This window comes from Microchirus variegatus (assembly GCF_963457635.1).
Source record: "Microchirus variegatus genome assembly, chromosome: 1".
Classification (NCBI taxonomy): Eukaryota; Metazoa; Chordata; class Actinopteri; order Pleuronectiformes; family Soleidae; genus Microchirus; species Microchirus variegatus.
In genome coordinates, this window is record NC_139802.1 from 27345486 (window position 1) to 27363007 (window position 17522).

Genomic DNA, 17522 nt, shown 5'->3' on the forward strand with positions numbered 1-17522 from the left:
TTAAATGTGAATATTTTCTGGTTTCATTGCTCCATTTAACAAAGAAATTGAAGAAAGAACTGAATCGTTTTTGGTTTATGGAGAAAAATACAAGGTTTGAGAAACGATTATTCAAGAAAATATTAATCAACAGATTAATCGATTATGAACACAATCGTTGGTTGCAGTCCTATTGTGAAATATGAAATAGTGTTATTTATTTATTTAGACTCCAATTGTAATTGGGTGGAGCATTATGTCTGTAAAGTAACTTAATTTGGTTTGACTCACATGAACCAGATTAATAATTATATTGATAAATAAATAAAAACATGCCTTACATCTTCAAAAATTTTATTATAGAGATTTTTAAATGCACATTTTAATTACAAGAATTAAATGTTTGACATAAAGACTCACTGTAATACAAATAATTACTTTATTGTTGGTCTTATAATGAATAAAACAACAGAGTTAGGGGGGAACTAGCAAGCAACCACACAAAACATGCTAGCTTATGGAGTTACCTGAGAAAGTCGAGGTCAGGCTAACTTCAAGTAGCAAAAACGGTAGAAACCATCGTTACATCCGTGGTAAATGGAGAGGGACTCATAGCGGCAGTAATTAGAAGCAGTGGCTTATTTTTTTACGAGAGTAAAACCCCAAACATACCCTGAAAACCTCCATTTCTGCTTTGGTTAGTAACGTAGGTATTGCTAATTCCTCGCTATGCTTGTTAGCTGCCAACTGGTTTATATTCCATGTTTTTGGTGCTGCTACCAAACGTTAACACACTAAATTTACAATTTGCATATTTGCCCTTGTCCATAGGAGATGTGGGCCACAGACAGAGACCATATGCAAAATTATTTTTGCCAAGGTCCACAGTGAAAGCTGAAAGTATGCCATAAAATAAGGATGCTTCATGTAGCGAGAAACAGTGAATTTCAAGCTGATTTGGTAAGCTGACATTTCCGACTATTATTTAAAAAATAAAGGCCATAATCGAAGTTTGGTAACCATTGTATCAGTAATTATATACACGTAACCGATTCTGTGACGTAATTTAGTTGATAAAGAATAAACATGCTTCCTGTTATGATAAATGTGTGTTATGCAACGTTGTTGTTCCATAAACACGTACATTGTGTGCTTTTATTTTGAAAGCAAACCCCGCTTTGACGAACAAGTTATAACCTCTTACTAACTTGACGTACAAACTTGTTTTGATGCCACTTTTCCTCATAAAAAACGCCCACTTACTTCGTTTAGCCAATCAGGTTGGGGAGCTCTTTTGACTTGAACAAATGACTAATGACGAGCGGGCGGACACCGCTACAGCTGACATCATCTTGAACCACTGTAGTGAGAAAGCCGTGGAGGTTGGGTGGAAGGATTGACCAATGGAACGGCACCTTTTGTCAAGTGGGCGTGGTCAACTCTATCACATGGAAGGTTTAGCACAGAAACTGGGTCGAATCTGCGGTTCTTGAGTCAGCTGTTTCGCACATAACGGAAGCTAGTGTTGAGCCAATATGGCGGCTCGTGAGGCGCTAGTTTCCTTTATAATGTAGAGCAGGGGGCGGGTGTAAAACTGCATCACAGCTGATCTGGAGGTTTTTTTCCCCCTCAAGTTGTTTTTTGCAGAGAGCAGCTTTGCAGAGAATCACAGAAGAACCTCGCTCTTGTTTGTTTTCTCTCTTGTTGTTTTTAACCCTGCGTTTCTTTAAATTTTACACCTTTTTTTTGTCAAACTCAACAGTGGATTTAAACCTGAGCGCAGCTTCATTATGCCACTTGCTTTCCGAATAAACAGCTTTTGTGGCAATTTTTTCTCTAGAATACCCTGGTCTTTCTGTCACCCACGGTGATTTAAGCCCCGGACTGACCCAGTTTTAGTGATTTAGCCTCCATGTGTTAATGCGAGCTGTCAGTGGAGATGTTTTCATCAGGAGAAGAGCTTAATTCCCATGTGTTTACCTCACTGAAGGAGTCCCCTGGAGCTGCAATCTCCCCAACACTGGAGCTCAGTCTAACTACCATTTACACTGTCCTCTACTCCCTCCTGTTTGTTTTCGTCTACCTGCAGCTGTGGCTCATTTTGCACTACGGACACAAGCGCTTCAGCTTCCAGAGCGTGTTTTTGTTTCTGTGTTTGTTGTGGGCAGCGCTGAGGACCACCCTCTTCTCTTTTTACTTTAAAAATGTGATGCAGGCCAACCAGCTGCAGCCTCTGGCCTACTGGCTGCTCTACTGCTGCCCCGTCTGCCTGCAGTTCTTCACCCTCTGTCTGCTCAATCTCTACTTCACACAGGTAAACACTCTCTTTCTCCTGTGTGTGTGTGTGTGTGTGTGTGTGTGTGTGTGTGTGTGAGGTCTCTGTTTGTCTGACCTGGTTTCAAAATTAAATTTCCAGTTGATTTCACAATGCAAACACACGATACATCTTCCACACAAGCAAAGGTTCAGGTCTGTTCTAATTAAGAGCCCACATTGATGGGTCCAGTGTGTGAGAAATAGTGACATCTAGTGGTCAGACTGCTTGTAACAAACAGAGGAGGACTCCTAATTTTCTGAGTTTGGTTTGTCCATCTAGGCTTCCGTAGAAGTAAGTAGTTTATAGTGACATCTAGAGGAGAGGCTGAAATTTACAACAAAGAACTGCTCCTCTGCTCACCCCCTCCCTTCCCTGAGCGCTACGTTAGCCTCAGCCGGTCAAATGTCGTCCTCGTCGTCTTTCTCCGTGGTGCGGGCGTACGGTCAGGTACTGGTGTTCCTTTATCCGCTGTAAAATACGTGTGGTCCTCCATTCTAAACCCGTAAAAAGATCCGCTCTCCGCCTCGTCTCGGCGCTCGATTTGTTCTCTCGGGTTTTGTCCTTACAGGCTCCCGTAGAAACATGGCGTCGTGCAATGCAACAGTCGCCCGTGACCATGTTATTTTACATGAAACAAAAACTACTATACAGCGACTAGATAATGCAGGAGCATATAATATGTATAAAAAAGTATTTTGGGTCATATTAGCCCATAAATACTACACAGTGTCCCTTTAAAGCAGTTGCACACTTATACAAACATACGTATTGGTAGTATGCTAAACTTCTGCCAATAATCAATCCTAAATGTTACACTTAAAATAACATTGAGTTATTATAATATAGTATCATGTAATATAATGTAAGAACAATAGCTAGATAGTCTCATAAACAAGTATATGAATTATGAGAACATATAAACAGGTATACAAAGACACAAATAAAATATAAAAATTGTAGCTGCAAATAACAATTATTTTCATAATCAATGAATCTGTTGACTATTTTCTGGATTATTTGAGTGCTTGTTTGGTCTGTAAAATGTTGAAAGCAATTAATTTAATAATCGATTAATCAAATAATTGTTGCAGCCCTAATTAGAATTGTAATATAATGCATCATTTTCAGGAATGTATAGGATAGTTGCCACACACAGAGAAAGCATGAAAAACTACATCTCCCCTGAGGCTTCTACAGATGATGCTTCTGTGACCACTGTGTGGTCTTTGTACAAAACAATAAGATATAAGTTGACATGTGGGTTGCCAGATTTTGTTCTTGAAATCCTGAACTTGTGTGTGAGGAACACACCTTCACCTGGAAACAGCACTCCAGTTTAGGCTCTGCTTCTAGGGATAACACAGTTTGCATCTCCATCACACATCACATGTTCGGGGTGTGACTAAAGGGGAAGCTTATCCAACTGGTTCAGTGGCAAATAGGTAAATAAATTCAACTGTGTCATAATGACTCCTGTCTTTATATTGTAGCACAACAATTGCTCTGTGAAAAGATGAAATAAAACTGTTTCACAGTGCAAGACATGTTTGTCACTAATGCGACAAGTGCAACATTTTCCCTTGTTTTCTATTTCTGCTATAACTGCTATAGTTTTAAAACATATGTCTACATCTATGATGGGAATACCACGTGACTTGCCACCTTGGTGAACAGTTGTTTTCCTACATGTGGTTTCATGTCTGGTCTTGACAGACCTGAGTAATATCATCTTTTCTTCAAGAGCAGGAAGTAACTATCAACCCTCCACCCATACGATGAGTAACATGTGGAGATCGATTCTAAGAATAACATTTCAGATATCCGTAACTTCATTCTTCCCAGGACAAATCTTGTCACTTCCTCTTTCATGTGTATGGGATTTTGTTGTCGCAAAAATTTAATTCAATTGCAGTTATCCACAATGTGAATTCACCATATTATTCAGCCATATTACATGAAAACATGTAATATGGCTGTAGCCTCAGAGTAGAGGTGGGAATCACAGGGTACTTTGCGACATGATCCATGATATCAATTTTGATATGACCAATACATTGTAAGACAATCATAGCGATACATCACCATATCCGTCTAAGTGAAGAAAACAAAACATCCAGGTGCAGGTGATTTCTCTAAGTGCATAACGTCTATGTATTGAACGTGGATGGGCTATCACTTTCTCAGCCATTATCTAGGGATGGGAATCGGTATCGTTCAGTATCAGTATCGGTCTGAAACTGGTCTAAATCGATGGATCGTATATTGGACAGATAAAAATGTAAACTCCGATACAATCCATAAAATCCTATATGTTGCATGCTTCACTATGTACAGACTTTTAAAATGTAAACGCAAAAAGCATTTTAGCTGGGTCATGTTTGGGCTGTTTATTTATGACTCAGCACAAATGTGTTCTTCACAGCTTCACATTTATAGCTGGTCTAAAATGACTGTATCAGACTAATGTCGTTATCGGTAGATACTTGAGTTTGTAATATGGGCATCATGAAGACATGAAGTACACTCTTAGAAATAAGGGTTCCAAAAGGGTCCTTCTACAGGGGCTGAGGTTCTACCTGGAACCATTTGCTTCTGAAAAACCCTTTCCTGAAGAAATGGTTTTTCAAGGGTTCTTGGTAACACTAATGGTTCCAGTAAGAACCATTTTGATCAAGAGAACCCTTTAAAACCCCTTTCCTGAATAAAGGGTTCTTGGTGGAACCCTCCAAAATGGTTCCAGGTGGAACCTTTATAAAAAGGTTCTACCTAGAGCCAAAAAGGGTTCTCCTATGAGGACAAGCCAGAAGAACCGTATGTGGTTCTACTTAGCACTTTTATTTCTAAGAGTGTAGTGATACCTGGCAAATGACACTGGCAGGGACCTTCATTTATTGATTAAAATATCGATATTTGCGCCGGCATATCAATTATCGTATTGCACGTCGATATTTTGACCCACCCCTACCGAAGAGTGAATAATAAACTTGCATTCATCAACTAGACACAAATGATTATAAATATATACTGACTGAGACATGGATAACATTGATTGGCCACACAAGAACACTGAATCTCACATTTCATCTGTCGTATTGTGGCTTTAATTGAGCAACATAAATTGCTTAATTTAGAAATAGAAGATTTAAAACAAGTTAGTCAAAACTGTAAAATATCCATAACATTTAGCCCCTGTCGTCGTGATCTAATACAAGAGTCATGTGATCACAACTCAACATCACTTTGTCTTGAGGAGAAACAAGGCTGGAAAAACACTGTCTTCATCTTTAATTAATGCAAGAGCTGGAATAAGACATTTCATTTCAAGTAGTGCTCACAGTCTGCCATCAGACACACAGTCACACACACACACACACACACATGCATGTGTGGAAATATTTCATTTTGTGATGAGTCAGGCACGAGTCTCAAAACTTCTGCTTTCTTTATGGCACTGGTCAGCTGCTGAGTCATGTCATCGTAAAGAAAATGTTGATTTAGCTCCACTTTACGTAAACGCCTGAGGTAAAACTGCTCAGTGATTAAAACATGATCTCTGATATCCCAGGGACTTAAATTGGAATATTTCTGGTTTATTTGCTCCATAAAACAAATAAGTAATTGAAAACTAATAATTTTGATAATGTCATCATTTCAAGGTTTGCAAAACACCAATCTTCTGACATCTTATGGACCAAACAACCAAAATAATAAACAGATTAAATCAATGATGAGAATAATGATAAGTTACAGTCCTATACTCACAGAGCACACTGAAGTAACCCAGTGGTGTTCTGTTGACTGGATGCTACATTTCGAGGTTGCACATTACCTCCTTCTGGCCTACATTCTTACACAAAAGGCTTAGTGTGTGTGTGCGTGTGTGTGTGTGTTGACGTTGTTGAGCAATCTTCCATGTTTTTGTTGCCACTGCATCTATTATACCATGTACAAGAAATGAATCATCCTTTAGTCAGACTGAGAAAAGGGCATTTGTGACATTTCTTATGTTTACCGGGTTGTTTTTTTCAAACGCAAACATGTAGGGTGAACTTGATGAGTGAAGGCCACAGTCCTGGCTTTTGTACCCTTAAACTGGACTTGTGTACAGTTTTATGTTTGTTAGGATCACACACTAATGACTGATAACATGTTGGCAACAAAGCAGCTGGCACCGGTTGTTTTTTAATGGTTACTTAAAAATGTATTAGTTGCGGTTCCTTTGGTTGTTACTCAAGATGTTTATTTACAGTATAAACACGGCAGATATTCAATAGTTTTGGTGATTAATCAGCAAAAACTCTGCGTTTTATTTAGATTTTATCACCAATAAATATGCAAATCACTTGAAGGGACTGCATCCGCAAATATATTCTGGACAGTTGACTGTTATGTAATGTGAATTTTCACTTGGTTTGCTTGGTTGCTCTTGTGTTATTTAAAGTGCTGCATAAGTCTGTGTTTGTGTGTAGTGTTAACAAGATTTTATTATTATACCAATAGATATTTATTTTTTGGCTTTCTAAAATATAAATATAAAAATAACCGTGTGAACTTTTTTTCTGTTCTTTGTTTAGGTGATGTTTAAGGCTAAAGCCAAGTATTCCCCAGAGCTTGCCAAATACAAGTAAGTCCGTCCTGTAAATGTGTTGACCTTTTTGGGATGTTTTATATGTAAATTGATAAAATGTCTATTGAAGTATGAATAAATATTTTTTTTGGCCACCGTCTAACTGTCTGTCACTATTTTCCAGGATTCCTCTACGTTTGTTCTTCCTGTGTCTCAGTGTGTGTTTCCTCGTGGTGAATCTAACGTGTGCATTGTTGGTGCAAGAAGCTTTGGAGCACTCGGAATCACCAAGGTAAAAAAAACAAACAAAAAAAACGAACGACAATAACAACAAACAACAGCTATCACCGGAACATTTAACATCTAAATCTCAGTGGTTTTGTTTGACTAAACAGTGAAGACTTACTGTGATTGCTTCAGTCACTGAAAACACTTTCTGTCTCCAGTGATGGAGGTATCAGACATGCAGTCTTGGCCCGAGTCCTGATCAACGACAGTCTGTTTGTCTTGTGTGCCGTCTCTCTGGCCGTCTGCATCTTCAAGATTGCCAAGATGTCTTCTGCCAATGTTTATCTTGAATCTAAGGTAAAACCAAGTACACACAACTTCATTCATTTTGACAAAATCACTGTGCTGCTGATTTGTTTAGAGAAATTGATAAAACTGCACAGGTAATGAGACGTGTAATGTTATAGCTGCAGCCCCACAACTCTGATAAGTATAAGTCTAAAAGACTGCACCTCTGAAAAATGTGAACATCATATGTTCCTAATGTCATGTCGGCTTCCTCATAAACTTACATTTGGTACGGTGCGTAAAGTTTAGCAACATTTATTGGTGAAGTTTCATGTTGCAGATGAATATCTCTCACCTCAGCCTTCCCTTCCAAGCATGTAGGAAAACCTATGTAGCCTTGTCAAAACTCAAGAGATAATTAATTTGTCCACTGTGGGCTATTGTAAAAACATGGTATTGTCCTACAGGGAACATCAGTGTGCCAGGCCACAGCCATAGGAGCCGTGGTGATTCTCCTCTACACGTCCAGAGCCTGCTACAACCTGGTGGTGGTCGCTCTGTCCCCGCAGGACAGACCTAGCCCCTTTAACTGTGGCTGGTACAGTGTTTCTGATCAGGTAATGTCTGTGTTTGTCTCTTTCTGTGTGTGTACAATTCATTTTATGAGATTAGTAGTGTGGGGTAAAGGGCTTTGTTTGGCTATAAATAGCTGTGTGTGTGTGTGTGTGTGTGTGTGTGTGTGTGTGTGTGTGTGTGTGTGTGTGTGTGTGTGTGTGTGTGTGTGTGTGTGTGTGTGTGTGTGTGTGTGTGTGTGTGTGTGTGTGTGTGTGTGTGTGTGTGTGTGTGTGTGTGTGTGTGTGTGTGTGTGTGTGTGTGTGTGTGTGTGTGTGTTGTGACCTACATCAGGGCTCAGGCCTTAAGATAGACAACCATTAAAAAGGGCTCTGTCATGTATGTGTGCACCACAATGTGTGTGCATGTGTATGTGTAGGCATAATCTGACATTTAATCTGTTCATAGAACACCTGTCAGTCCCTTCTGTGTGTGTGTTTGCCATTGATCTTTGTAGTCTGCCAATACCCTTAGCCATTCAATTACTTTGAGTCATCAAACAAGACGAGGTCAAAACTTACTATATGGCTGAGCTATATGAGGACACAGTTAATAAACCACAGAGGAACGGCTGTAAACTGTGTTGTGCTTGCAAAGAAAAAAATGACTACACACTAAACCCATTTTCACATTTACATGCATGAAACTAGCAAGATACAACTGAGTTAAATCAGTGACCTTCAGAGGTATTTTGAGCTTGTTCAGTTGTCAGTGAGCAGGACTCTTTGGCCATTACTGATCAGTAATAATCTTTCAAAATAATGTAAATCAAGTGATCTGAGAGAGAATGACACTTCTGCAGCCTGACAATTATTGCAGTTTTCCACTATACAGTTCAAGCACGACTCAGCTCGGTTTTCTGCTTTTCCATCAGGGATAGTACCTGGTACCTGGTGCTTTTTGAGTATCTGCTCTGGCGAGGATCCAAGTGAGCAGAGCCTAAAATGTGACGTAAATAGACTGTTGGCCACTGATTGGTCAGAGAGTGTCAGTGAGAGTGTGAGTCCGACACAAGAATCAAACCAAACAATGCCGAACTGTAGATGAGTTAGAGACTGAACAATCCTGAAAACATGCATTAATGTCCAGCGCAATCACAACCCGTTCAGGCGTATTTCAGTCCAGTGACTGTGTCAGACAGAGTCTGTGCTTCAGTCATGCAGGAAGTACTGAACTAATCGTTTTAATGAACTGATTGTAATGATTCAGTGCCCTGAAAACAAGGCAATCAGAGATGGAAGACTTCACCCCATTCACGCAACGAGCCTCTGGTGGCCTCTGTTGGTCATGTTGGCAAGTACAAGTGTGGAAGCACAACCAAACAGACAGACACACAGAGCCACCCACTCTGAGGGGTGAAGGGACAACTGCTTTGCCTGTCACTTGTTTGTGTGTTTGTGTCACATATAAAACAACATCTCAGCAGTTTTGTGCAGCCGTGCTATGACGACCAGGCCATTAAATATGTAGGTTTCACCAATCATAGAGCAGTTCAGAGAAACAGTTTAGCTCCTATTAGCAGGAAGTGGCCATCCCAAAATATAGTTTTTTTTTAATTTACTGTTCTGTGTATGAAGTTCAGTAATGAACTATTTCTCTAGAGATCCTGCAAACTACAGCTTTAAGACTACAAATCAGTGGAGTGTCTACAAAAGTGCGTCATGTCGTCTATTTGTATGTATCACAGGCCGATGTGCAGGAGATCAGTGGTGAAGCCTACATCGTGTTTGGGATCATTTTGTTCTTCTGGGAGCTGCTACCAACCAGCTTAGTGGTGGTTTTCTTCAGAGTCCAGCGGCCCAACCAAAACCTGGTAAAGAGGGGAGAAAAAAAGCCATATAAATTATAGGATGAGCTGTCAGCCTTTTCAGATGCTGTAAAACATAGGGATGCTTGAATTTTCCCATGCTGTGTCTTTCAGGCTCCAGGAGGGATGATCAACAGCCACAGTTTCAGCTCCAGAGCTTACTTCTTTGACAACCCTAGGCGCTATGATAGTGATGATGATCTGTCCAGAAGCATCAACAGTAGGGCTGATCGGGCCAGGTGAGCACACAATTACACAATTACAGCCCATTCACATGTTTTTCAATTAGGAATTTAAAATTCTCTTTTGTTTTACTTTGTCTTTCAGTCTCCTCTCCACCACTCCCCAGCTGGGGGCATCTACTTGGTACGGCTCCATCCAATGTAACGGCACTCTAACAGCGGGTACTTCGTCTGCTCAGGAACCGCCGTCTTCCACCGCCCCTGTCCTCTTTGCCTATGGCAACATCCAGCGTCACCATCACCATCACAACTACTACTCCACCCCACAGAACAATAACTACCACCACCACCACCACCATCACAGTAACTATTATTCCACATCACAAAATTATTACTGTGGGTCACAAACCTATTTCTGCACCCCACAGAATTAAGCGTCCAAAAGACTATAGCATGATCACTTGCATTTGCGTCTTTGTTTTGCTTCCCCGTCAACATAAAAGCAGTTGTGCTATAAAGTGCTAATCTGGAAAATCCCTGAGCTGGGCATATACTGTACCGGAAATTATTTTGCCAATTAATTTTTGGAGAAAAGTGGTGGAATCAGCAGCAACTGGGAAGTTGTTGTTCCATGACTAAGTGCTGTGTGAAGACTTCACTGTCTTCAGGATGAAAGCAGGAAAGTACTGCTCACGGGTAAAAGAATGAGTGCGATATGGCAAACACACCTTATATGGCATAGACCAAACTCATGCTGCTATATGTTTTGGTCTGTTTTTTTTTTTTTTTTTAGAAAGTGGTATCATCAGGTACAAGATCATCATAGCAACTTTAGGTTGTCATAAGTGGCTTATGTTTCTTTTGTCAATCGGTACACATATAAATATTGGTGGTTCTGGGCGACTTTTACTGGTAGGCCTATGGTGGGGCTGGTGCTTTTGTCCGAGGGTCATCTACAAATGATGTTAAAGGAGAACAAGAGTGGTAAACATATCAATGGGTGTAGCACTTGAACGGACTAGAATACAATGCTGAGTAACATTACTTACTTTTAAAATCAGCGTAATCCTGATATTAAAAGATGTTTTGGGGGTTTAATATCACTTTAAAGTCTGAAAACATTAAGACAAGAATTAGCTTTCGCTAATTTGCCACTGGCTGTCTGTAAAAACAACAAAACCATTGAATGCAGACCCTTCCATAACAGACTTTATGATATTATATTATTAGCAAATTATTGTTTCCAAAACTGTGATTAATGTTGGTGCCACGCACAGAGAAAGTTGTACGAACGCTGTTTGCAAGCTTCAAACTTTATTCTGCTTGCCCTGTCTTTCTTTACTCGTGGATTCTGGTATAGGTTGACATGTACAATAAGCTTTTTTGCAGTTTTCAGGACTGATAGCAATCAAAATACTGGTCAGTTTAATATCGTGTTATGTTATCAAATTTCATTCTCGCTGCAGTGAAACATGTAATGTAGCTGTCATATGATGCACAAACCTGGTCCAACATCCCATTGCTGTTGGGTTTAAATATATAAGATGCTAATTCTTTACATATACTGTAATTATAATATACAGACAAAGAAACCTATGTGAAAGCATACGACTGGAGTGCCCAAATTCTGTCACAGTTCAACTACATTCACTGTCAAATCAAAGATTTTACACAGTAGCATTGTTATTATGGCGAATAAAAGTTGATGTGCGTTATGAGAGTGAATCTGCCACAGAGCAGTTTGTTCTTTAAAACGATATATTTTACCAAATCAATCTGATCTTTTTGTGAGCTGCGATTTGCACTTAGAAGGTTGCCTTCAGAGAAATAAAGCGATGGGGCTTGAATGTACGATTTCATCTACTCTATGTTACTAATCATCCTTTGATACAGGACGTATTAATGTGCCATCACACTTTGTCATATCCAAGAGTTTCATTCCTGAAGGAAAAAATATTTTTGCACAAGAAATGGTGGGATGGTGTATATTTTTAATTGTTTGTGTATCCAAGTGACATTTGAAGCTGGTGTGTGTGTGAGCTTAGGCTTTGGTTTACTGCAGTTTTATTTTTTATTTTATTTCACATTGATTTTCAATCTGACATATTTTATGTATAGTATGTTTTCACTTTTCCCTCTCTCCTATCATGATTCCAGACACATTCTTTCAGCAGTATTTACTTCAATGACCCATTTTTCTGACCAATATCAGCACATATGTATTTGTAACATTTGTCTGACCATGTGACTTTCAACGCCGTGGAAACTCGATCTGTTAGTGACAATGTAAACTTCAACTAAAGTTTCAGTGTGTGAGATTTAGTATCATCTTGGCTTAATATCCCCTACCTTAGAAAAATAGTGGTGCAATATGGTGGACAATCTGTAAATGTACATATCTGAAGTATGAAAAGCACCATTATATTCCATTTCTGCCAGTTTATCTCTAAATCCCACACACTGCTCCTTTAGTGAGGAGATAACATCAGACTCTGAAGCCTGGTTGTGTTTCCTGTCGTTTATAGAAAAAACAACGCTGACCATGCTTTACAATAAAGCACGTCTTGTTTCCCAGGACACTTTTAAATATGGTTCCAGATGTTCCAACTATTCCTGAAAAATGTCTGTTTCTGTGCCACAGAGTACAAAAAGTCAGTGTCATATTTTCTTTACAAAGTGATATGTGTGTAAACGTGTTATTTGCGCTACCTTTTATTTCATTTTATTGTTTTTTTTTTAATGATTGTAATGTTTGTCTGTGGCCATACTGAATGTACATTTTGTGACAGATCACTAACAATGTATGCAAGAAAAGCACTACCATGTTTAAATAAAGGCCCACTGCACTGTTTTTAAAAAAGCGAGCCAGGATATTCATAAACATCTGTCTATAAAAGTTGTAGTATAAATATTAAGGTAAATACAGTTTATTGCTTCACCAGTTTTGATCTAGTGTCACAAGTACCTCTGAAAAAAAACATCACCAAATGCTCCATGTGCACAGAAATGAACGTCCTGTTTGTGTTTTGCTGCTCTGGGTCTGACTGGTTTTCACTTTTCCCACAAACACACACACACACACACACACACACACACACACACACACAGATGGTCATGTGGTTGAATTTACCACTTAATAAGTTTATGAGAACCATAAGAATATTGTGAAGATGCGTCTTCTTCAATGGCTCCCAATTTTGGCTCCTACAGCTTTGACATTTTATATAATGATCTTGAAGAAATCCATCGCATTAAAAGTAGTGATCATTAAAGAAAATTAAATGATAGTGGCATACAGAAAAGTTGACGCTGACCTGTAATGATTTGAAGTCATGGGTCTCTGAAGCATGATGAGGGCTGACTGCTTGACGCCACTGCCCCCAAGTGGCCAAACTGAGTAGGGCAGCAACGTCATCAAAACAAAGACAAAACATTGATATTCTAACAGTGGCTATATACAGTACTGTGCAAAAGTGTCAGGGCACCACCAGCTCTGTTGTTTTTCTGTCTGTCAAATTCTGTAATCATGTGAAGTGATGCGAAAGGTAGATCACGCTAAATACTTGACACCTGTAGAGAATGTTTTGTTTTTTTTCCTGAACATTTTTTGAAAAACAACTAAAAACTGCATACATATTTTCTGGATATGTTCCAGTAAAGTGAAATAGAAATAATTATCCAAAAACAACACATCTAATGGTGGCCTAAGACTGCACAGTACTGTATATATGAACCTAAAACCTACACTATAACCTTTACAGGTGAACTTAATGTGACCTTCTCTAAACTTTTGAATGCACATGTCTAACTTTTCAATGTTTCGGTACTTTTTGCACAACTTGCTGTTCTCTAACAAGGAAAAAAGCTAATCGACCGATAAATTTCCTGGTTCAATTAGAATTGATGTTTAAACAGTCCTCCTCATCATTCTGTTCACATTTTGACATCACGACACCAAGACGACACCTAACAATTGATTAACAGTGCATCGCCATTGAGAAGCTTCAAACAGGATGTTCTCAGATGGAAGTGGCCACCGAGTGTCATCAGCAGGTTGGAACAGAGATACAGAGAAACTGGAAGTCACAGAAAGGCATAGAAGTGGGTGTTCTTTGACCCTGTCCCACACTGATGACCACTTCATTGAGAACAGTGCCCTGCAGAACAGGCTGATGAATGCCACACAACTCCAGGCACATTTAAGGGAAGTGAGAGGCAGCCAAGTGTCATGTCAGACCATTCGAAACCGTTTACATCAGCGTGGTCTGTGTGCTAGATGACCTGCAAGGATACCTGAGCACACCACCAGGCACAGGCATCATCGTCTTTCATGGGCCAGGGAGCATTTACGCTGGATGAAGGACCAGTGGGCCTCAGTGCTGTTCTCTGATGAAAGTCGATTCATGTTAAGCAGAAATGATAGTCGCCAACGATGCTGGAGACATCAAAGAGAAGGCTATGCATCGGCCACTGTTGTCCCCAGACGAGCCTTTGGTGGTGGTGGTGGTGTTTGGTGTGGACAAGTGTGTCTAGTCAGTACAGAACTGCCGTACACTTAGCCCATACTACCCGAATAACGCCATTAATCCAGTCATTGTGCCTCTGCATGAACAATACAGGCCTAATTTCACCTTTATGGACTACAATGCTCCAGCTCATCGGGGTCGCATCATTAAGGAACGACTGCTGGAGACTGGGGTACCTCAAATGAAGTGACCTGCACCTTCTCCAGACCAGAATCCCATAGAAAACCTACGGGATCAGCTCAGTCACCGTGGGGAGGCTCGTAACTGTACCCCAGAACCTTAATGACCTGAGGGCCGCCCTGCAAGAAGAGTGAGATGCCATGCCTCAGCAGACAATAAGTCAACTTGTGAACAGCAGGAGACATCATTGTCAAGCTGTATTTGATGCTCAAGGGTACATGACGAGTTACTGTGACATTGGGGTTAAGTGTCTTGCTCGAGGACACAAAGGCTTGTAGACTAGCAGAACCAGGAATCGAACCCACGGCCTGCAAGTTGAAAGACGACTCACTCTCCCGCTGAGCTACCATCGCCCCACATTGTACTTTTCTGTGCTGCAATTTCTTTTCACTAGTCAGATGTGTGTTTTTAGTTTTGTGACGTGCCATTTAGTAACTTATAAAGCTCTCTATAAATAATAATGACAATAATTATAATAATACATTATTAGTAGTAGTATGAAAGACAACCATTTACTTTTTTGTTTGTCCATGTCATTTTATTGTGAAAATCCCTCTTATTTTGAAGTTTTCTTGTCCCCTCTGTGATTACCCCAACATGTTTCACCTGTGTCCTGTTCGCCACAGCTGTTCGTCGTCTCCCTGATTTCTCAGTGTGTTTAAATGCTAAATAAAAAATTAAAATGTTCAATTGGGTTGAAGTCAGAACTCGGGCGGGGTCGTTCAAGAAGTGTCCTAAACCACTCCTTTTGTAATTTTAGCTGTGTGCTTAGGGTCATTGTCTTGTGAAAGGTGAACTGTCTCGACCCAGTCTGAGATCCTGGGCACTCTGGAAAAGGTTTTCTTCGAGGATAGCTCTGTACTTTCTCTGTACATTCATCTTACCTTCAATTGCAACCAGTCGTCCTGTCCCTGCAGCTGAAATACACCCCGACAACCTGATGCTGCCACCACCACGCTTCACTTTTGGGATTGTATTGTGCAGGTGATGAGAGGTGCCTGGTTTTCTCCACACAGGAGTCCTCTGCCATAAAGCCCCAATTGGTGGAGGGCTGCAGTGATGGTTGACTTTCTCGAGCTTTCTCCCATCTCCCCACTGCATCTCTGGAGTTTTGGTTGACCACTGGATTATGGAGGCCACTGTGCCCTTAGCAACCTTAAGTGCAGCAGAAATTATTTTGTAACCATGGCCTGATCTGTGCCTTGCCACAATTCTGTCTCTGAGCTCTTCGGGCAGTTCGTTATACCTCATGGTCCTCATTTACTCTGCACTGTGAGCTGTAAGGTCTGTATTATTACAGGTGTGTGCCTTTCTTATTCAAGTCCAATCAAATTAAATAAACACAGATGGACTCCAATAAAGGTGTAGAAGCATCTCAGTGATGATCAGAAGAAATGGCAGCACCTGAGTTAAATATACGAGTGTCACAGCAAAGGGTCTGAATACTTATGGCCATGTGAAATTTCAGTTGTTGTTCTTTAATAACATTTCTACAATTCTGTGTGTTTCTGTCAAAATGGGGTGCTGTGTGTACATCAAAAAGGAACAAAAATCAACTTAAATGATTTTAGCAAATGGCCGCAAATTACAGAGTGCAAAATTTAAGGGGGTCTGAATTCTTTCCACACCCACTGTATATATTGACGCCAATGCCCCCACCTATATATGTGTATATATATATTTATGTATATATATATATATATATATATCATTCTTAAGAAATAAATCTAAAGACGTCTAATTCATAATAATTGTTATTATTATTTTTATTATGATTGTTTTTTATTATGATTGTTATTATTTGTCTGATTTTGTTTACCTCGAACTTGTATTGACTTATGGTTCTCAAACTGTGGTACGTGTGCCACAGTTTGAGCTTCCTCTGGTGGTACTTGGAGGAACATCCATCCATCCATTATCTACCGCTTTTTCCTCCACCAGAGGGTGCTGTGCCTATCTCAGCAGACATTGAGCGATAGGCGGGGTTTGCCCTGGACAGTTCGCCAGTCCATCGCAGGGCCACATAGAGACAACCAACCATTCACTCACACACTCACACCTACGGTCAATTTAGAGTGGTCAATTCACCTAATCCCCATATCGCATGTTTTTGGACTGTGGGAGGAAGCTGTAGAACCCGGAGAAAACCCACGCACACACGGGGAGAACATGCAAACTCCTTGCAGAAAGGCCCTTGTTCCGAAGTTGTTAACCACTAACCACTACACCAAACGTGGGCCCCTTGGAGGAACATTTAATTAAAATAACCTTATCTCTCACTCCATCTTAATCTAATTTCACTATACCAGTGTGTGAGGCTTAGATACGTGTGTGTACTCTTGGAGTTGTGTTTTTGAGAAGATTATCTTATACGGAATAAATCTGTCTCCTGTGAAATGTCCTGAGCTGACTTTGTTCAATATTTTCTCAGGTGGTACTTGGTCTAAACAATAAAAAAATAATAATAATTAGAAACTAATTTAAGCATTAAATTACAATTTGGTTAATTTCTTTTCTTATTGAATATTCTCAATTGTTTCCATACATCATACAGTTTGTCAGTCATGTTCCAAGTTATTTATCCGTTTACATGATGACTGTGTATTTTTTGAGCATTTGCAGCTAATTTTAGAGTTTACTTTTCAGTCCAGGGACATGTAGGTCACAGAGAATCACTCACTGACGCCCAACCCCCAGCCTCTTCCCGAGATTTAACGGTTGCTAGGAAATGACAAACTGAGTTGCCTGGACACAGCCTGGTATCCACATAGGCTGCCTTTATCTGGTGGTCACATGGTCCAACCATAGGGCCCAGCTTAAATAGCAGCAGACTGCA

General features: G+C 40.0%; 1 protein-coding gene across 1 annotated transcript; it reads left to right on the forward strand.

The window, feature by feature from the left end:
- Positions 1–1918: 1918 nt before the first annotated feature.
- Positions 1919–10414, forward strand: gpr137c (G protein-coupled receptor 137c; the record flags this gene model as incomplete). The annotated part of the gene is made up of 8 exons (XM_083901559.1): positions 1919–2293; positions 6871–6920; positions 7048–7155; positions 7310–7448; positions 7847–7996; positions 9679–9804; positions 9913–10037; positions 10126–10414. The coding sequence occupies 8 exons, from the start codon at positions 1919–1921 to the stop codon at positions 10412–10414; spliced, it is 1362 nt and encodes a 453-aa protein (XP_083757685.1).
- Between the last annotated feature and the right edge of the window lie 7108 nt (positions 10415–17522).